At 41.3% G+C, this 20,334-nt stretch overlaps 1 protein-coding gene across 1 annotated transcript in view; it reads right to left on the bottom strand.

Moving 5' to 3' along the window:
* SYNE3 (spectrin repeat containing nuclear envelope family member 3) overlaps positions 1 to 20,334 on the bottom strand; it is a 67,076-nt gene that overhangs the window by 38,190 nt on the left and 8,552 nt on the right. The window contains exons 2-4 of the mRNA XM_017829839.1: positions 6,841 to 6,998; positions 3,680 to 3,852; positions 2,952 to 3,261 (exon numbers count right to left, since the gene is read on the bottom strand). Coding sequence (XP_017685328.1) covers positions 2,952 to 3,261; positions 3,680 to 3,852; positions 6,841 to 6,984 — 627 coding nt within the window. The 5' untranslated portion in view covers positions 6,985 to 6,998. The remainder of the gene's footprint in view (positions 1 to 2,951; positions 3,262 to 3,679; positions 3,853 to 6,840; positions 6,999 to 20,334) is intronic.

The raw sequence follows: 20,334 nt of genomic DNA, 5'->3' as shown, positions 1-20,334 counted from the left end.
TGTTAGGTTAACTGTTCAGGGAGCAGGACAGTGTGAAACTCAACGTCCACATGCATTTGGATAATGTGAGGAGACATTATGAAGGACATGGCCCTGGAAAGAGTGAGAGCACTGACAGGAAAAGAATGGGTTTGCCATGGGCTGCAGAGAAAGAAATGTGTCCGAGCAGGATATGCCCAGCCCTGGGTACTCAAGGAAGGTGGATAAAGGCATAGGAAACCCTCTCCCCTAAGATCCCCTTACAGTCAGCAAAAGCAAGTGAGTCTCCTCCAGAAGGCAATCTAGACCACATAAGGAAGTTCCTGCTTTAAACCCACCGTGGATTTTCAAGTAGAGTACAGAAAGCTCCTGTAGCCCTTCCTGGTGCTTTTAGTCTTAGTTCTAGGGTGCCTAAGCAAACCCATTATAATTATCTAGGTTTCAGTTAACAGAGACAACATGGATTGAAATTAATTTGCTGTGCTCAGAAATATTTTATATATTTGTCTTAATATCAACATACTGTATATCAACTTTTCTTACCATCTTCAGACACTATTTATGCTAAAACACACAATCATCTACATCTGCATATAGTAAATTACTGGGCAAGGGAAAGCACATAGGAAATGGCTTCCACAACTAAAAATATTCCTGCCGATGCAATTAAAAGAAAATTATGTGCTTTTAAAATTTGGAAATGTTAAGAACACATGTTAGCACTAAGAAAATAAAAAAAAAAACCAACAGAAAACCACCATTTGCTCATACCAGAGAAGCAATATCACAGGCAAACCATTTAAGAAACACTGACCAACAGCCTGTCTTCTGATAGAGTTGGACAACTGCACAGGATCTAAAAATGCTCTTCAAACACAAGTGTAATCTACAAACACCAGAGAGCCTCCTCTGGGAGGCAGCTCAGGCATTCAGCTGGCATCTGCAAGGCACATTTAGCCTCGCCTCTCACCATGTGAGGGGCAGGAGCAATCCCCTTACAACTCTGCGTCTCATTCATTCACTCTTCCCACCTGTTGGAAGAGATGTCAGGGTTTCTCTAACTAGTGTTATACTTTCCAACATGATTCCCAAGGTGCCTGTAGCCTTGGCATTAGATGATGAACTCTGCATTTACTTTGGTTGCAAAATCCAAGGCCTCTCACTCCCTTCTGTGTTTCATATCTCCTGAAAGAGGGATTTCTTAACTGGATTCTCTCACTCCATCCTTCTATGAAATGTGCTATTTATAACCAATGCCAAAGAAAAACTTTTTCTGGTGTCTCAGTTGACTGGAAACATAAAGATGTATTTTGTCTAACTACTATGAGCCACTTCCTGATCTCATTTACACCAGCATGTATCCAAGTCAGTGAGAGAAATCACACTACGTAAAACCAGTCTCAGACAGGTCAAATTCTGGCTTTGAGTATTCAAATTACTGGATTGAAAGAACAGCCTTATTAAAATAACTAATGACTGTCTCCCGCTTCAAAACCAAAGACACATCTTGGTTAGGAGGGAGTGATGAGAATTTTAAATGGCAATCTAGATTGACAACACCTAAATTTCCACAAATCTTCTTATTTGTAAAACCAGTTGCCTTGTAATCAAGATCCACCTTCAAAAATAAACAATCAGTGTAGAGGCTCGAATCTGTTGGTGGCTTCTCTGTGGAAGCTGCAGTTACAGAACTACAAAATATACTCTCAATTTTGGAGAGACATTAGCAGTAGTTGTATATTTATGGCTAAAAAATACCTGAATTTCATGCTCAAAAAAGGTGCCAGCTCAGAACTTTTTTGTTGTTTAGAGGTTTGGGATATTTTTCATTAAAAGTATCCATAGAGCAAGCAGGGAAATGGCATGAGCATCCCAATGTTGTTCTTCCAGTGTGATCTGAAGTTAACTTTGTATGACAGCACCCAGGGAGGGAAAGCATACATCACTGTCAGGCTCCAGTTCTAGACTCAGGTGTAGGTGTAGGAATAAATAGAAGGCAGAATTATAACAGAGGCAGATAGCAGAACCAATGTAATGGAAGTTATTTGTATTTGCAACAGGTAACCCTAGACTATGAAACTCCTGGAAGCCACTGTGAGACAAAAACCAGGTTTTAATTTCTTTGTTTGGGATAGATGTGTCTATACATATATTTAAAATATACCTTTGAGCCTTTCTATTGATCTGTTAGTAAGAAACTGAATTCCTCTACCCACCCACAGGTGTCTGCCCCTCAGCCACACTACAAGGTCTAGTCCTGTCTTTACCTGACTTTTAAAAGTGAAAAGCATGAGCTCTTTCTGAAATCTTCACTCAGGAATAGGGTCAAAGGAAATCACTGGTACTGAAAAATGAAGTAGGATGTCTTACACTAGCCTGTCTAATGACTGTTGAAACTGGAAGATTAGCATCAGGCAAGAACTAGTATATGTGTGCATGAAAAAATCCTTCAGATACTGGAAATGGTGAGCTGAGCAAAGTGTTGGGCCACAGCTGACTCCTACCTCCACGTTTCCCAGTTCTGCAGGCAGGGAGTGCAGCTCTGGATCTGGGCTAACGTTACTTCCTCCAACAAGGGTGCATGGTTGTAATATTCCCTGGCTCTAGGAATGGGTACTTTGCATCTGGTTATACAAGAATCACTAATGTGCTGAAAGACTAGGAACAATTCAAACTTTATATAGAGATGGCCTAAAGCAATATTCACTAGGACACAGGAAGCGGCTTGCAGTTACTTTTCAACAACATACTGTATGGCACTGTGTAAGAGCATCCCAATTAACAGCTCATCTTGAAACTTGACAACTGTTGCAAACAGTTCACTGACTGAAGGAACAGAGGTCCTCAGCTTTGTTTCCTTTTGCAGTCCTACCAAGCACCATGACTGAAGGAGCAGATAGCAAACAGTACTGTTTGGTGAAATGTATGAATACTGGTGCGATTTGAACACCTCCCACTCCTTATAAGTGTACCTGAGCTTCTTGTCTGATTCCTTCATATTCCACTCTCATTTTCTTCTGAGCATCCTCATCAACACTGGGGTCACCTATCCTGCTGAACAAGGAAGCAGCTTCCTCCAGCAGCCTTTCCAGCAGGACTGACTGATTTACGACATCATTCAGCAGAACCTGAGCATGGCTCAGCTGCCACTGCTTCTCCTTCAAGCCAAGTTGCAACTCAATGTCAGGCTCCAAGGTCACCCTCATGTTGTGAATCCATGTGTAAAACTCATCTTGGGCTTTCAGGTACTCGCTCCAGTGCAGCCAGACCCACTCAATACGGCTGTTGGGAAAGCAGGAGAGATGCGTTAGTTGAAATGAAGATGGGAGCAGTGGAGACCAACAAGCTCGAAAGGCCTTCAAAGCCTCTCAGCAATTTTAAGCTGCTCTGATTTCACAGGGTCCAGATTCACTTCTCAAGCCCTCCCTCCTTTGGGGAGGAAATATTTTGTGCAAGGTCCCTGTGCCTGACCAAACTCATCATGCCAGACGATGAGGCGGCTGGGCCAGTCTGTGAAGGCAGAGCCCTGAGGTCCCACTGACCCTCTCTCCCTACACAGTCCCCAAAATGTTCATGGGACTGAGATTATTAGCAGGAATTTCTATCTACAATCCAGGTAGAAGAGAGAGGCAGGAAGTGTTTTAAGAAAGCATGGGATGAGACAACTGCCTCAGCACACCAAAGAGTACATTTGTCTTACCTGTGACAATGAGTAATGTATATGGCTGTCTCTTCCCACAAGGCTTTAATGTCTTTCAGTTTAGATAGTACCTCATGCTTCTTATCCTCACTGATGCTGCGAAGAGCAGCATCTGCCTTCACAAGAATCAAGTCCATTTTCAAGCTGCCTTCTGGCTCCAGGGCACGTATTTTCTATGAGAAAAAATGATAACTGAAAGCATGAAAAGAAAGCAAGTGTAATTGGTGAAATGTAAACTTTGGTTTTATCCAGGAATCATGAATTCATTGAATCATTTAGGTTGGAAAAGACTCTTAAGATCATTAAGTCCAATTGTTAACCTAACACTATGATGGGATGGAAATGTTTCTATACAACACTGACAATTAATCCTTCTCACCTCACTCCCTGCTGCAAAGCTTCTCCTGAAAGAAAAATATGAACTTTTCTTCAGACTTGTTTATTCTTAAACATTCTAAAGAACTGAATTTAAAGCCACACAGCAGTTGGAAAACATTTAAGTTAGCTAGAAAAAACAGATAATCTTCTATGAAATGCCTGTAGCTGTGTTTCCACTGCTGTTATAAATTATAGCACTATGTTGCCACATGCCAGCTGTTCTCCCCCACCTGCCAAATCACGTAGAGCCAATCTCCACAGGGTACACTGCAACGTCTCAATTTTAAGGTCTACTATAAGAAATCATAAGGCATATTAAAAAGGTTTCCTAGTGCAAATAAAAGTTGGCTTAGAAAACGAGCCAGGAGAAATTAACTAGTGGAATTTTGTGCCTGCTACCAAGTTTTGCTTTGACCCTTAATTGCTAAGTTACAGATTGGTGAAAATGTGCATCTTGCACAAATAGAAATGCCAGGAACTGAAAGTTGAGTCATCTAATTTTAAGTAAACTGTCTTCCTCTATCCAGAAATGGAAAAAACAGAACAAGTTCTGTACAATATAACAGATTAATTATGCTCCAATTTGGATGTCAGCTTTCAACATCACTTTAACCAAACTTCCGATACCATCAGATTAGCTTTTCTTGCTGTTCTTCCATAAACTCCTGGCAAACTGCAGGCTTTTGCATTTGAAGAAAAAGGCTTCTATAATAAAAACACCGAGAGGGTCAAAATCAGCAATTACTTCTGGAAAAATTAGACCTATGGGATTTGTTAAAAAAAAATCATGTCAGTTATTGCAAAGGTGAGACCAAATAAAAGACCTTCAGATTTCCGGTCTCACATTCTGGGAAAAGACTGTTCTTTTGGCATGTACACAGCACACCTGCATGTGACATACAAACAGGTGTTTGGACAAATTATCTACTATGAAAAGTGTGATTAATAGAATCCAGGAAAGCATGGCAAAGGGTACGGCAAAGAAAGAAAATACAAGTCATAGCCATCATCCAGCAGGAAAAATTTAAGAGTAAAGCTGTTTTCTGAGCCTGACATTTTTCAAGCAACAGAAAGCAGTGGCTGTACAGTCATTTTTCTTTTTCAAATCTGTTTTTCACATGATTGCTATCATTGGCTGGCATTTTCATTAACAAATTAACTGAAAAAAAAACCACAGGAAGGAAGTATGAAAAAAACTGACAAGCCAGACGCAAAAAAGGAATTGAAAATTGATCACTGGATTTGAAAACAGCCAATAGTGAAGCAGCAAGCACATCACGAGGACACATGAGCTGGAGAGGGAAGCCAAGCTCAGGAAGGAGGCAGAACAAGGGAGCAGGAGGTGATTAAAGTAAACACAGGAAGAGAGAACAGACACTTGTTAATCTTTAGAATGATGAATTTCCCAAGTCTGAATTGAAAAAATCTCCTAACATGACTTTTTGCATGTTATAGAGCTCCTCTAAAGCCCACAGAAGTCAATGGGCTTTGGTCCTGGCCATATCAGATCACCACAAACCTCTAGACCTTACTTCTTATCTCTGCCATGAATGCACCCCCTTTTCCAAACTACCACTCTTCTACTCAAGTTCCTGTGTTTCTTGCCTGTTTTTTGAGACTACACATTATAGATTCCCAGACAAAAGGAAAGGGTAAAAACAACTTAGGGGGAGAAAAATAAAACTATAGACCAAGAGGAAATGCTTCAGATATTCATGACTGACATGCAAGTCTAGCTACCATCTACCTCTCCATGAACAGTCTCCGTATTATGCCAGAGGCAAGATCCATCCTCCAGTAAACCACAGTTAAGTAAAAAGGCTGAAGACGTCACTGTACCATCATGTAAAGTATCTTGTCCTCCATGTATGCCTGCAATTTCTTTTGAATTGTTAAACTTTAGAAGAGGCAAGCCAAATATGAGTAGACACACATAAAAAAAGGCTTTTGGGTAAATAACAACGGGAAAGATTTTGCCATTTAAAGAACAGACTAGTTGGAATTAAAGGTAATAAAGGTATAAAAATAGCTTGTGTTAATCACAGAAATATCACCACTCCCTTTAATCTTGAATGGTAGAGATGGGACAAATAGGAGTGTTTCCTTCTCTGAGATTACAAGACCTAGATAACATCTAATGAAACTGAAGTTAATGAATGTGAAATCACAGTAAGAGAGCAGGCACAATCTGCAACAGGATCTCTGCGAGAAGAGTTATACAAGAGATTAAGTAAAACCAGGAAAAAATGAAAACATTTACCTTTTCATTAGAGAGAAGACAAAGGGGACCAGTAAACCATCTTATTATCAGGGTTTATGGAAAAGAACAAAGGGATTACTCTAGAACAGCCATTACCAGGACACTACAATATTTCTCGCTCAGTGCCAGAGTCCTGGAGGAGACGGAACACTAACATGCTCTGATTCTCTTATATGATATGCTGGTCTTCTGCAAATTACTATGGTAATTGCGAGCAGCAACGAAACTGTTGCAGGTTTGAGCATGCTCACTGTAAACATTTTAACCTGCCAAACCCACTGCTAGTCTTGGAAGCCTGTGATATCAAATTGCAATCCTCTTTTTCTACGTCCGTAAACATTTTGCAGATGGAAAAAATTAGAAAGAATACTGATGTGAACCCATCCATGCAGGACCAATGCTCCAAAAAGGAGGGGCAGCTGACAATTTCTTAATGTACAACTCCAGAGCTCACAGTAATAACTGGTCTAACAACGGCAGCTGTGATTGTCACCTCTGAATGGCTACATCACTCTCCCCTTACCTCAGTTTCTCTCAGTCTGGCTTCTAGGGCAGATCGAGGTCCTTTGGTGTTGTCATTGATCCTTAGTCTCTCTTGGATGGCCTTCATCCAAGCTTCTGCATTCTCCACGCTACTGTCAAATTCATCCTGTAGCTGCTGAGTCATTGCATTTGAAGAAGCTGAAAGGATAAGAACAGGGAGGTAAGTAGGTTTTGGTTAAGACCTAAACAGGAACGCAAGGCAATCTAAAGGAGCGAGGGAGAAAAGCTAATGATGTTGTGGCTTTCCTTTTTAACGATAATACCAAAAAATGCAGCAGTATTGCTGTTCAGTTGAGCACAGAGGACACATTCACACTGCAGCTTTCCCAAATGAAAATATACCAGGAAACAAAAAGAAGGTGGGGAACTGTGGGAGGCTCCATCACAGTAAACAGATTTAATTCAAAGCTTTCAAATGAGATTAATTTAGTGTTTGTGGTATATTCCAGACTGGCTACACCAATCACAAACACTTTCTGTTTCTTCACAGAGCCTAGTCAGTATAAAATTCTCCCTCTGCCTTTCCTGGCTCAGGTACTGGGCACCTGACACCAGACTAACAAAGCACTTCAGCACATGCTTAATTGAGAGGTGTATAAACCCTTTAAGGCTGTTGAGATCAAAATCAGGTACTTAGGCCCTCAGTTAACTTCTTCTGCTGAGACCATGCAGAGGTTACCTGAATGCACATGCAGTGAGTCTGGGGCACACGGACAATGAGAACTGGCCAGCAATTGCCAAGCAACTGCGAAGACAAACCATTCACAAGCCATCGCAGGGGAATATCAACGCTGGTGGATGTCTTCTTTTGCCATCTCTTTTACTCCATACCAAGGCTGCAAGTTTTTAATTTTCCCCTCCCTCTCTCAGTGAGAAGGTATGATGGTTGGTTGCTCTGTTGATGTCTCTGTTTAGAGCACAAGCCCAGACGGCCTCCTTTGTGCCTGAATAATAGAGCAGAGCCATCCTAGGCTCACCCCTAAGCACTGCCAGACTAAACTTGACTAATAAGGATGAACCAAAACAAAGCGCCCTGTAGGTCAGCTCCGCTGAAGTGAACAGAAAGATAGTCACTGACATTCAATGGGTTTGGATCAAATCCTACAACTACTGCCAGACAAGCAGTCAGTGTAAAATAAAATATTCTTCCCCTTTGTTATTTGTCACTGAAAGATTTTTGCAGCACAAATTTTGAGACTTAATTACTGAACCCAAGGTCATTGCACGGAATTCAGTTCCACAGCAGCCCCTCAGTTTCCATGAAATGATTCATGTGGAAGAAAGTGTTCAGTGAGAGACTCAGTGCACAGTTCTTGGTGAAGCTGGACCAGTGGTCTCAGAAGCTTAGTCTTTATAAGGGAGAGTCATCCTTCTGCTCACAAGCAGAAAGTTTCCCACCATCCTGCTGATATTCCTTTTCATGAGGTAAAAGTATTCATGCAATGTTAGATGTCCTCCCCTGCAGCACCCAGTGCATTTTCTTCCACATCAGACCAGAGGAAACAAGATGTCAGTATTCACAAGTCTGAATTGTTGCTTCCCAGCCTTCAGCAGGCTTTATACCCAACAGGTTCCAGAAGAGAGTGAAAGAACTGCACCTACAGCTACTGCACTACCCACAGGGACAACTGGAACAGAGGATGGGGTCAGACCTCCATGCACAGACCAGCAGAGCTGCATTTGCATGGAAGAGGGAATTCCTCCCTAAGTGGGAGGACAGAGTAGAATCTAAGGCTGTAACTCTCAGAACTTGAGGGCAATTTTAAAAAGTGTGACCTCACCTTGAAAAGATTTAATAAATAGAACAGGATGTACTGGCTTTAGTGAGGGTGGTGTGGTATGGGGCATTTACTCCCTCTCTCAAATATAAAAAACAAGACAGGATATATAATTACAGCTAAAATCATTGACTTACATCACAAGAGTCCAAAGGATGAAGCCAGCTAATGGAGTAATGTTATTCTCAGTGGATTGCTAGATAGCTGTGTCCTTCTCCAACTATGACTGGTCCAGAACTGACATTTCTGAATTACAATAATCCAACTCTCAGGAGAGAGCACACATCTTGTTGTAGCTGATGGATCAACTCCTTTTCACATTAACTTTTCACATTATATCTGGCAGTTGTAGAGGGACTGTCCCCTAAAACTTTCCTTGTTACACACATACATTTTCTAGGCAAATAGTTTCTGAATGCACAAGTATAAGCTGTGGTGATTCCAGTTATGCTCTTGTGAAACAAAAAGTCACAGTACACTTGCTGGATAGACACTGATGAGGAGTGGCATTCATTTCCCAGGAGAGGTTTCTATTCCCAGCAACATATATTTCAAATTTGCTTCAGGACTCCAGTCATGGAGTAGCCAATACAGAATGTTATGTTGTCCTGGTCCTATTTCTTAAAAAAAAACAGAGGGTTAAGAAGCAGTGGAAAACCTACCATCATCTAACAGGAAGAAAACCACATTCACACTCTGCCCTCACGCTACTCTCCTTTGAGTGTAAGGAATTTCTGTGCAAAACCCACAGTCACAAAGATCTCTATCCCACACACAGTCATTCCACATAAGGAGTTCCACAGGAAGCCACTAAAAATATTATTTCAATGTTAAGATCACCAGCTTGCAAAGGAAGAGAAACACTTTGTTACTCCAACTGCCTGCGTAACATAGACTGATTTTGACCAATTCCTACATCTGTTATCATAAAGATGATTAAATTTAGCATGTAGTACAACTCAATGCCCAGCCAGATTTCATGGTAGCTATGACCTGCTATACCTCATATGAATTTGGGTTGCACCTTGAGACCTACTGTCCTCCCTCCACACAGGGCAGCCAGACACTATCAGCTCCAGCGTCAATCTTTTGTTCTGGAACACTTCCCAGGCACTAACGGTATGCTTGATACCTGCAAGGTAAAATTATGTTTTCTGACTTACTGTCTTCCTGGGAAGAAGAACAGCAGTTGACTGTGAAATATGGCAATATCTCTAATTTCTTTGCAAATGCTTCTAAAGCTGAGATAAATGATTAGTCAGTAGAAGTTAATGAATAAACAGTATTCACCCCATTCCTGTTGCATCATTGACTGAGCAATACTTCTGGACTCTGATCAGCACAAAAAGGACAAAGAAGACATAGGAGGTCCTGGAAGAGACCTGAGCTGTTCAGCTATGCAGAGCCAGTATTAACACACCAACCTGCAACAGCAGCAGACCATGAGGGCCCTCTGTCCCAGGCTCAGTCTCTGGGACTCACTGTGTCAGGGAAAGCCTCCCCTCAATCACTGGTGTGATCCTCTGAGCAATTTGGACAAAACTGTTTTTGTCACAGTTATTGTCAAATGCATGTGGCTGTTCAAAAGAGCTTTTCATTTTAATGCCACTTGAATCAGTGTATTAATTCATACTGTGGAAAGCACATTTACAGCACAGAAAACACTTAGTATCTCTATACATATGTTACTAAATGAGGTTAATAACTATGCATAAGAAATTCTGGCATAGATAATGAGATGCTGAGCAAAACTGAGTTTTATTTCTCCAAATGCAGTCACACAGTTATTTGGTAGAAGTAACAAAGAAGAATATTTCAGGGTGCTGAAGAAAACTGACCAAGGACAGCTCCTGCAGCATGTCCAGAGGCTATAAAAAGCACATTTCAGGAACAGGAGAATATAAGACACGGATTAGCTCCAGAAGCCTTTAGCTGAATCTCTCCCACAACACTAGTCTTCCCACCTTTTCTGAATCACCCTCTGTGGCCCCTAAAACACCACTTGGCAATGTCTGGGTAGGCACACGTGTTTCAGTGCCATGGAGGGATGATGCCTCAGCCCTGGCCCAGTTGCTCTGCCAAACCGACTGCACACCCACAGTAAAACCAAGGCTTGTACTGCTCTGTCTGTGGCTTGGTTACACCCATGGGATATCTGTACCTTTGGAGGAGGGTAAGATGAAACCTGGGACAACACACATTTATCTTCTCTCTTGTTCCAGGCACAAAACCGTTTAGCAAAGAGGGAAGTCAGAGAATTGCAGTCTTCCACCTTTTCCCAAAATCCTGGAGGAGAAGGGGCATGTGCACGTGCACATGGGAGGCACATGCATTCTACCCTCAGCTTCCCCACAGGCTGAATACTCTAACAGGAAGGAATGAGATTCAAAGCAACAGCAAGCTAGGGTTTGCTTTTAAAATGTGCCCTGTTTGTGCTGGACTAGGCTGAAGAGATGCAGAGGCAGCCTTGTTTCAGCTGTGGTCTTGGAGCCATCTGCTAAAAGAGCACGTAAATTATTTGGCTGACTGCTCTGCATTATAGTTCTTGACCCACTACATGGGAGCAACACCACTGAGAGATGTGGACATGCCTGAGTTTCCATGGCAGACCCTAACACAGAGGCAGGTAGAGGTCATCCTTCACATGACCCACACAGCACTCACAGGGCCAAATTTCTCTGAGTTCTTCCCTAAGTACAGCCACTGCAGCAGTCTTGCTAGTGCATCTAATAACTCTGCTGGCGTATTGCAAGGTTTACTCATTTAATAATTATAATACATGACTGGGAGCTTTTAAAGTTCTTTTTCAAGTGCAGTGTCTTTTTCATAGGATTATCTTATTATTTTGTAACATTTCCTAACATACTATTTTCTTTCTATCAGGTCATGCTGTTTTGCTTTGTTTTATTTTTTTCAAATTTAAATCTCTTAAACGTTTCTTACAACCACTCCCATTTTACAAATTCTTTAAACCCTACATTTACAGAACACAGGCTTTTAAATGGTTTCAATATGTCTTGGATTCCTATACTTGACTAGTTTCCAGAACCCAGTTCTTACAAAAATAAAAGTACAAAAATGCTCCAGGAAAATTCAAACCACTCATCATTAGGGACACTATTTTCCAATTATTGAAATAGTTCAAACTTTTCATAACTCTTTTCATTTGGTTCTGGGACTGGATGTGAAAAAAAAAAGGATTTAAAAAACACTGAAGTGTATCAAATTTTAGACAAATGCATGAGTGTGCAAGGAATTCTGGCTCTGGGAATTGTATCTGGGATAATTTGGTAACTTTTCAGCTTCCCTAGATACTGTAAAGGGAGCTCTGAGAAGACACAGAACGAGGAGCCCTGACCTGTCTGCTTCAGACTGGAGCAGAGAGTCAGTCATTGCCACAGACCACAGAGGCACAGAGCACTGATCCTTGTCTTTCCAAATATTCTTGGTCTACTCCAGGAGGAGCTACTTTGAATTTTGAATCTAGCTAATGCTTCACCAGCCTTACTGAAAGCCTCCAGGGTAGCTGCACCCATGCAGAGCTGTGTTAAACCGCCTGAGTAGGTGCAGAAGCCCTCAAGGTTTCAAATAAAAGGTATAGTTTTTTCCAGCATAATCTTTCAGAGACTCAAAACATTAATCCTATCACCTTGGCCATCTTCCAACACAGCCCTCTCCAGTGTTATTGGCAGTGAATGTTTACGATAGTCAACAACTGTTTGTCCTAATTAATGAGCCAGAGTATGAATAGGGGTTTTTGGAATAAACACATCCATATCTTAGTTACAAGCATCCCCTTCAACCAAGGAATGCTAACATCCTGAGTACATACAGCACTCATGTATATCATAACCACTTCCTCTCCCTCACAAAACAATCCATAGGAAGCCTATGGCTAATGCAAGACATTCTACCACAACATGATCACACCTGACAGTTTTCTTTTTGTTACCAAAACCTGAAAAGCAGAGACATGCTGCGCAGGCTAACTCTCAAAAAATGCCTGATTTTTTTTCAGCCATTTTTTTTAAAGATTAATTTCAGACTGGTGAGAGCCAGTACAAATGGGATTTTTTTTTTGTTTCAAGACTGCTGTGGAAACTACATGATCCCCAGGTCTAAAAAGCCATTTCCTTAAAAAAGGGACTGAAATTTTAAAATAGTTTTCTACTTGCATGGAATCACCATGTACAAGTAAGGCAGAGTTGGGTCCTGAGGCTATCTTCCCTTTTAGGGAGCAACAATAATTAGATTTGATCACAGCATTTTTATTTTTTTTTCAGTCTTCAAATCACTTAGAAGTAAAAAAGAATACATGAGGACTCTTAATTACAAATCTCTTCCCACTCCATACACACTTGTGCATTTCCAGGTCACGCTAGGAGATAGGTTGGTCTACCACGATTCCATTAGATAAGTAAAATGCAGGGTTAAGCACTTGTCTAGAATTTTTTTTTATCACCAAGGAGACAGAGTATCTATATTAGATAGCTGTCTGGTTTAGATTTTGATTTTCTATCCCCACATTATTGAGGTACTAAACAATCTTTAGAGCATTTATTCACTAAGACCCCTGGGAAGTAAGACTATCTTATCCCCTTTATAGATAAAACTTGGGTTCAAAGGCACTTTGTTTCTTGCCTTTAAACAGTAAGGAAATACTTGAAAGGACAAGAACAAAGTCAAAGATTCAGTTACTAAACACTCCAGAGAATGATTGTCAACCTTTTCTAATCTATACCCCTTCAAGTGTCTCTGCTGAGATGCAGATATCTGTTTAGTGACTTTAAACTTAATAACAAGAGACTTCATTTTCCTAGTAACCATTCACAGACTCTTTAGTCTGGGAAGTCACAGGTTAAACACTTCTGCTCTACCACTTCAGAGATTCTTCAGATCCAGGGAATCTGATTGGGAAATTACCCCTGAAAGGTATCAGCGGGTCTACCAGCAATCTAAATCTTGAGCAGCTGGGGACAAGTTCACACCTAGGCTAGGTTTCACCTTTACTCAGCTCCCATCAGTCAGCCAATGAAAAAAACCCACAAGCCAACAGCATTAGTTTCACGGTCTCTGGAGACTGGAATTTATGTATTTAATTATCTCCTACTTGTCTTCCACAGAGTGTATGATCCTTCAGTACTGGGTGCCAGTCACAGCGCTGATATACTGACTAATAAACCTCTGTGTATCTGGTTCTTGGCTAGAGATCAGTGAACAGTTCAAAATGAATAATACATCTGATAAATCGTTCCTCTTTTGCTGGTCATATTATTGTGTACAGACAATCTCATTTTCTCAAAGATGTGGTTATTTGTAACTATTTGCCAAATATATTTTGCAAATTAGTTTTGCTCTGCAGACTATTCCCAAGTAATTCTTCCTGGCAATTCTTAATACCCCACCTGCATTGCTCAGTTTCGGTTTGGCATCATAACCCCATTGGGAAACTGTTCCCTGGCTAGCTGGCAGCAGCTCTTCTTGTTTTTGTGCAGTTTGTCACACGGTAGTTCCCAAGGGCAATTGTCAAAATCAGGACTCTAGGTGTTAAGCCACACACAGAGTGTGCCTTCACAACACCCCTCAGTGAGCAGAGGTTAAAAGCTTAATACCTCTGTCCCAAAGAGATAACAGAGGAGAAGTCGGAAGGGGTTTGGCAAAGAAAGCAAGGTGTAGATGTGTACTTAGGGACACAGAATGGTGGATGGAAGAAAGGGCTGTCAGAGCCTGCATCTGCATTTCCAGTGCTCTCTGCAAGCTGGGGTGGTTCCACCACCCGTGTCCTCCGCCCAGCTCTTGAAGCCAGAGATACCCAGAAAGAGATCCCTAAGCCCAGCTAGAGCATGTGGCCTCAGCATGGGCTCTGCAAACATGCTGGATCTTACACCAGGAGAGGAAATTCACTGCACTGAACCACAGGCTGTCAATGGGACACCTTGGAATAGTAGCCCTGCAATTCCCTAGGGAATCAGTGCAAAAGACAGGCATTTCCAGGCAAGGATCCATACCAGAGGTGGGACAATTTGCCTTCTGCAGGAATCTCATGTCCTGAAAAGGCCTACAGTAGTAGTGTGGGTGGGCACTCAGGGGTATAGGATGTCAAGATGTCTACAAGCTGGCATTCCATCCTCTTCCACATCCTTTCCTCTTCTACATGACAGTTTCCACATGTGGATCTAGGGAGTTTTTATACATGCAATTTTTTCCCCTTACAAAATCAGTGTTAAAATCTTATTCGACCATCAGTCAAATGACTGCCTCTGAGTGAGCAATTGTGTGCAGCCTGGGAGGACTAAGCACACATCTTTCAAACTAATAAACCTTTAAGTCAAGTATTTACTAGAAATATTTCTTAGAAACAAAGTCACTTGCAAGTACTTTACAATTATGCTCTAAGGGCACAACGTCTTTTGTCCCATTTAAGACAGCTGAAGGACTAACTCTTCAAAACATAAAATTTCTTAGATATATCTTTCAAAACATTATCACTCGGATGATGCTAATGAGATATTTATATGGTGAAAATGAGACTTACGGAATTCAAAAACACAGTAGTTAGCAAGTAGGACAATACTAATTTTAGATACTAAAGCTGTTGATTAAAATAAGAGTTACTTTCATGGGATCAAAGCATATGGTTATGGAAAAATTAGCAGATTTTAATTTGCATGGAACAGAAAGATCTGTTTATATAATGAAAGAGAAAAATGACCACTGCAAGAGAGAAACACTTGAAACGCTGTCAAAAACATACAGCAGGATAAGTAAAGCTATACCTAAACAGCAGCACTCACATAATTAAAAGTAATATTTGCATTAATCTGATAATGCCAGGCTTTATATTGCAAAACAGCACTGGTTTGTGTTCAGACAAACCCACGGGCAAACAAGGCCGGTCTGTGTCACAAACAAAATACAGTACTGGAACTGCCAGCAACCTCATCCCCAAGCTCAGAAACAAAGTAGACCACTGCAAAATGGTGCTTATAAATTAACTTCGAGTGGTTGAGAACATTTCTGGAATTGAATAAAAAAGGCTGCTTTCTCGTGACTCATTTTTGCCTGAACTATTGCAGTTTCCATGTCTTCGTCACCCTCCCACAGTGAGTGCTCGCCAGGCACTGTGGGTTAAAGGGCAGGATCACATCTGTGGTTTTAGTTGCACAGACCCCTCCTAACAGCCAGGAGCACAGGCATTCTTTTGGTTCTGTGAATAGACCAGCGCGGCCACAACTGCAGCACTCCGATCCCAGGGCTTCCCAACAGACATGAAGAACCGAGATGAAGCAGCACTGCCTTTTTAGTAGTCATTTTAGCCTGACTGTGGACTGAAGTCCTGTAGTTTATAAACCTAAAGGGGATTTGAACCTCCTCCTACTGAGATCCATCAAAACTAAAGCAAAGAGTAAAACAGCAGGGAGACCCAGCAGACAGGCGTGTTTGTCAGCAGTCCCCCTCCAGTGAGGGGAACCTGAGAGGCATTTAAACCTGTGATCACAGATAATTACCGTGCTGAGCAGCATGAGTAAAGCCAATGCTTTTTCTCTCACTCTTACATCATCCACTAGCAACTGCCTTCTAGAAATGGAGTACTACAAGAAACCAAAGCTCTCTTTCTTTTTGTGAACATCTGAAAAGATCAGGCAGCTCAGCTCTATTCAGACTCCAATGGGGCCTCAGGGCTTACTACTTATCAGCAAGTTTGGAAATTCCACCCTGAATATTATGGGACATATCCCTGGAGCTGCCAGCAAGCTAACACAGAGATACATTTAGAGCAACAGGCATTTGTATCAGCTGAGGATTTGTACCCAAACAGTAAGGTATTTGACAAACATGTCCTGACAGATGCGTAATAGCACTACCTATTCTCAAATACTTGAAAGAAGGAAAAGGTGTAAAGATACAGATTTGTTTAAACCAAGCAATATATAATTCTTCTACAAGGAGTAATATACATGATGGCACAAACTTAACTTTGGTCTAAAAGAAGTAGCGGTATTTCCTCAGAAGTCTCCAAAGCCATCTTTTAAAGATAACACAAACACTTGTTATATTTTACAGGCATTTCACATCACTGGAATTTTTCTCCGCTATTTCCTTTTTGAATTTATAGAACAGGGCTCAGCAGGTGCTTTGCTAAAGGTTGATTCAGAAAACAGGAGAAGCTGGTAATCATCTTCCTGGAGGAAAATGCATCCGACTCTGATGAGGACCATTGCTGAACCGCCACACAGCAGAGCCTCCGATGACCTTGTTTGAGCTCAATGAGCACAACACAAGCAACAGTCCTTGCTTGTGCAAACTATATTTCCTACTTAAAAAAAATAATATTGAATTTCTTTAATCCCCTTTTTTACCTATTGCATAGCCCCAGATCACATTTCAACAGTCACATATGGGGCATTAAACCCACACTATTTCACAAACTTCAGGGAAGGATCTCAACAGTTCCAATTCGGCAAACATGTTGGGGTTGTAAAAGCTGATATCATGTCTTGAGTGCAGCAACACTGCCAGCAGACACTCTCTCTCTATTAACTTCACTGTCTGCCCCTTATCTCCAACCCATAGTGAGCACCATGGTGGGGATATTTTCGCTTCTTTTCTCCTGCCTTACATGAAGGAGTTCCCCATCCTGGTCTGCTGCTCACAAAGCAATTTATGGACCTTATTTCATTGCACAGGGCCCTTACCCTTGGACCCTCCCACCCTCACCAGGCAGGAGGCAAGGCATGGGCTTGCTCTGAAGACAATGAATGGGCTGGTCTTGGTGCCCTTCACTAGCCGTATGCTGCCAGAACCCTGGGTCATGGCTCTCCTGCAACAGGCCACTTGCTTCTATTTCCCTTTTCATTAGAATTCAAATCCTTGAAATTTCAAGGAACTTGATAACTTTAAACTTCTATCTCTCTGGCAAATTAGGGGAAAGCAGAAAATAAGTTCAAAAGTTATTAGGAGTCAAAAGATACAGACACATCAACTGGTCACAACCATCTCACTTCATTACGAAATAAAAGTAACCTTGCAAAAACCTTACCAAAAGCCTGGGAAATCTGGAAGAAAGGGCAGGTAAAAGTCTGTGGTGATTCCATCAAAGTTCCCTGATGGGTTCCCAACACAGCAAGAAGTATCCAGCCTGGCCTCCACTGGATATTACAACAGCAATTCGCTCAGTTGGCAGCACGAGCAAGTCTGGCACGAATAGAAACTAGTAGCTTCCTCCTCACTCATGTCAGAGGCAGCACAGGACTTCCTTTCTGCCTCCTTCCGTGCTGTGAGAGCGAAAGAGGGGATGGCAATCTAAAGATATATCAGGCCAGAAAAAAAAAAAAAGAAAGAAAAGAAACCCAGAGCAGAGCATATTGCCACTGTTTAAAAGGTAGGTGAGATTTAAATAGCAATAATCCCCAGAAACTATCTAGTTCAGGTCATCAACTAACAAGCTGGTTAATTCCTGTAGGGATTAATGGTTGAAATTATTATGCCTGACAGATGTTTGCTAAACAGGAATTAGTCCAGAATAAACAGCATGAAGACCAGCAAGAAGTAGAAGTGCAGACAGGTACATGTCAGAGCTGAGATTTTTAGAAATCATTAGCTCAGCCTCTAACATAATTATAATTTTCCTTTATCTTTCACTTCTTTTTCAGTCACAGCTCTGTAGCAGGAGATTCCCTTTGCAGACTGACACAGTAATCTAGATTCTGCTTTCAGTTACAATCATGTAAGGGAAGAAAGAGGTTAGCTGATATTTCCAGGAAATACCTCTGCTGCACAGTTTGGCTGAATGGAATACACTCTGTAGGCGTCAGCTGTCTCTCGTGCCAGAGCACATGATGAATTCTCCATTCCTAATTCCCCAAAACTGTTGGAAAATATAAAGCAGCATTCTCCCCTGATTAATTATGATCCTGCTGGGTATGCCTGCTGTTAGACATTCAATAAAACCCATTGGTTTGGTCTATCCACACCACTACCATTTGCATCATCCTTATGGTGTAGATGTAGTTAATACACTTCAGGACCAAACCAGATCCCACTTACTCAAGTTGGTGTAAATCCAAAGCAAATCTGTAAGGCCACCAATCTCTCTAGTTGTTCAGTCGCTGCGTATTGTAATTTGTACCACACTGAGCAACATTTCTAGTATTACAATAAACATAAAGAGGAGAGGTGAAGAAATCAGTGAAAGCAAAACATGGGGGGGAAGTTGGTTCAAATTCTACTACCATATTAGAAAGTACGGTTACAAACAGGGATAAAACTATGGTCCTCTCCACCCATTTCAGAATTGGGGAGCACAAGTGAGCAGCATGGGTAAAAATTGAAGAGATGAACAAAGATGGATGAAAATCTAGGTGGAAGAACAGCAACAGAATAGAAACTGTTGATCAAGCTAACCCTGTGAAGTTGCTAATACAGAGGATTAACCGAAGACCAGTAGCCTCAGTGAGGCTGTGACCCCTACGTGTAATGGTGACCTCAGCACAGCCAACCAAACACAGAATTTTGCCACCAGTGATGAAAAAATAAACAAGGGACAGAAGAGAGGAACATCTTAAGAGTTAGTAAACTGACAGTACCTCTAGAGAGGGAAGTGATACACCAGTTATTTTCCAACTGCCTTGTTAGCCTTTTGCTAACATGAATGATCCTTAGAAATGATAAGAACATCTCAAAGCACATCAGTGTGCAGACTAAAATATACAATGCCTGGGGGAACAAAAACTGGAGATGGGTCCACTTATCTGAAAGTCAAATCAGGGTTGGTTTAGAATCGTGTTGTTTGAACAATAGAGTTTAAAGTGCCTATAAGTGAACCCCTTCACTGCTTTTCCCTTGTTCTCTCTCTGCTGTGATATATCCACAGTCACTGTAAATTTGCCATAGTCCTGTTAAAAAAAAAAAAAGGACTGAAACTAAGGAAGAAGAGTATATGAGGCTAATAGCAGCTATGCACAGCAGCTTCTAAAACATGGTAAGAAGCAGTCTCTTTAGATGACTAACCTAGAAAGCCAAAGAGCTCCCCTAGAAAGCCAGAGAGCCACAACGTGGAGGCAGCAATGAAAGAATCAAACTAACAGTGAAAAATGCAGCACTCCCCACAAAACTTTCCGTAAGTTAGTATACTGACATACAGTTAAACATATTTGAAATATATAAATATCAGATTACCACTTGAGCATAATTCCCTTTAGAGCAAATTTGATTTTATATTTTTCCATATTTTTAAAGGAAACCAGATTCAGCAAAATATTCCAAATATTCCCACAACATCTGAACTGTCATTCTTTTCTCTACCACATAAAGAACACTATTTTCAGTTTCATCAGGGGGTGGAACAGTTTTTTTCCCACTTTTCTGGTCAACTATCATTTCTGTTGCGACAGTCAAAAGCATTTGAACGGCCCCTTCTTTAGCCCGACATCTCTGTTCAAATATGGATTCGGTTACATCCGTAACTGTGGTAACATCTGTTGTAACTCTAACTGTTGGAACATTTGTTGGATGATCTTAGATTACCTGGCAGCCTGTAGGCACTGCAAAGGAAACATTTCTGCAAACCCAGTGCAGCCCATGGAGTTAAATGACTGCACTGCCCCACCGATTAATCTACTGTAAGTGATACTCTGGACAGATTGGCCTCATTGCCCACTAGCACGAGCAGCTAGTGATGTACTAGTCCACTATCT

This window comes from Lepidothrix coronata, unplaced genomic scaffold (genome assembly GCF_001604755.1).
Source record: "Lepidothrix coronata isolate B3197 unplaced genomic scaffold, Lepidothrix_coronata-1.0 Scaffold169, whole genome shotgun sequence".
Classification (NCBI taxonomy): domain Eukaryota; kingdom Metazoa; phylum Chordata; class Aves; order Passeriformes; family Pipridae; genus Lepidothrix; species Lepidothrix coronata.
This window is presented reverse-complemented; position numbering and strand designations above follow the sequence as displayed.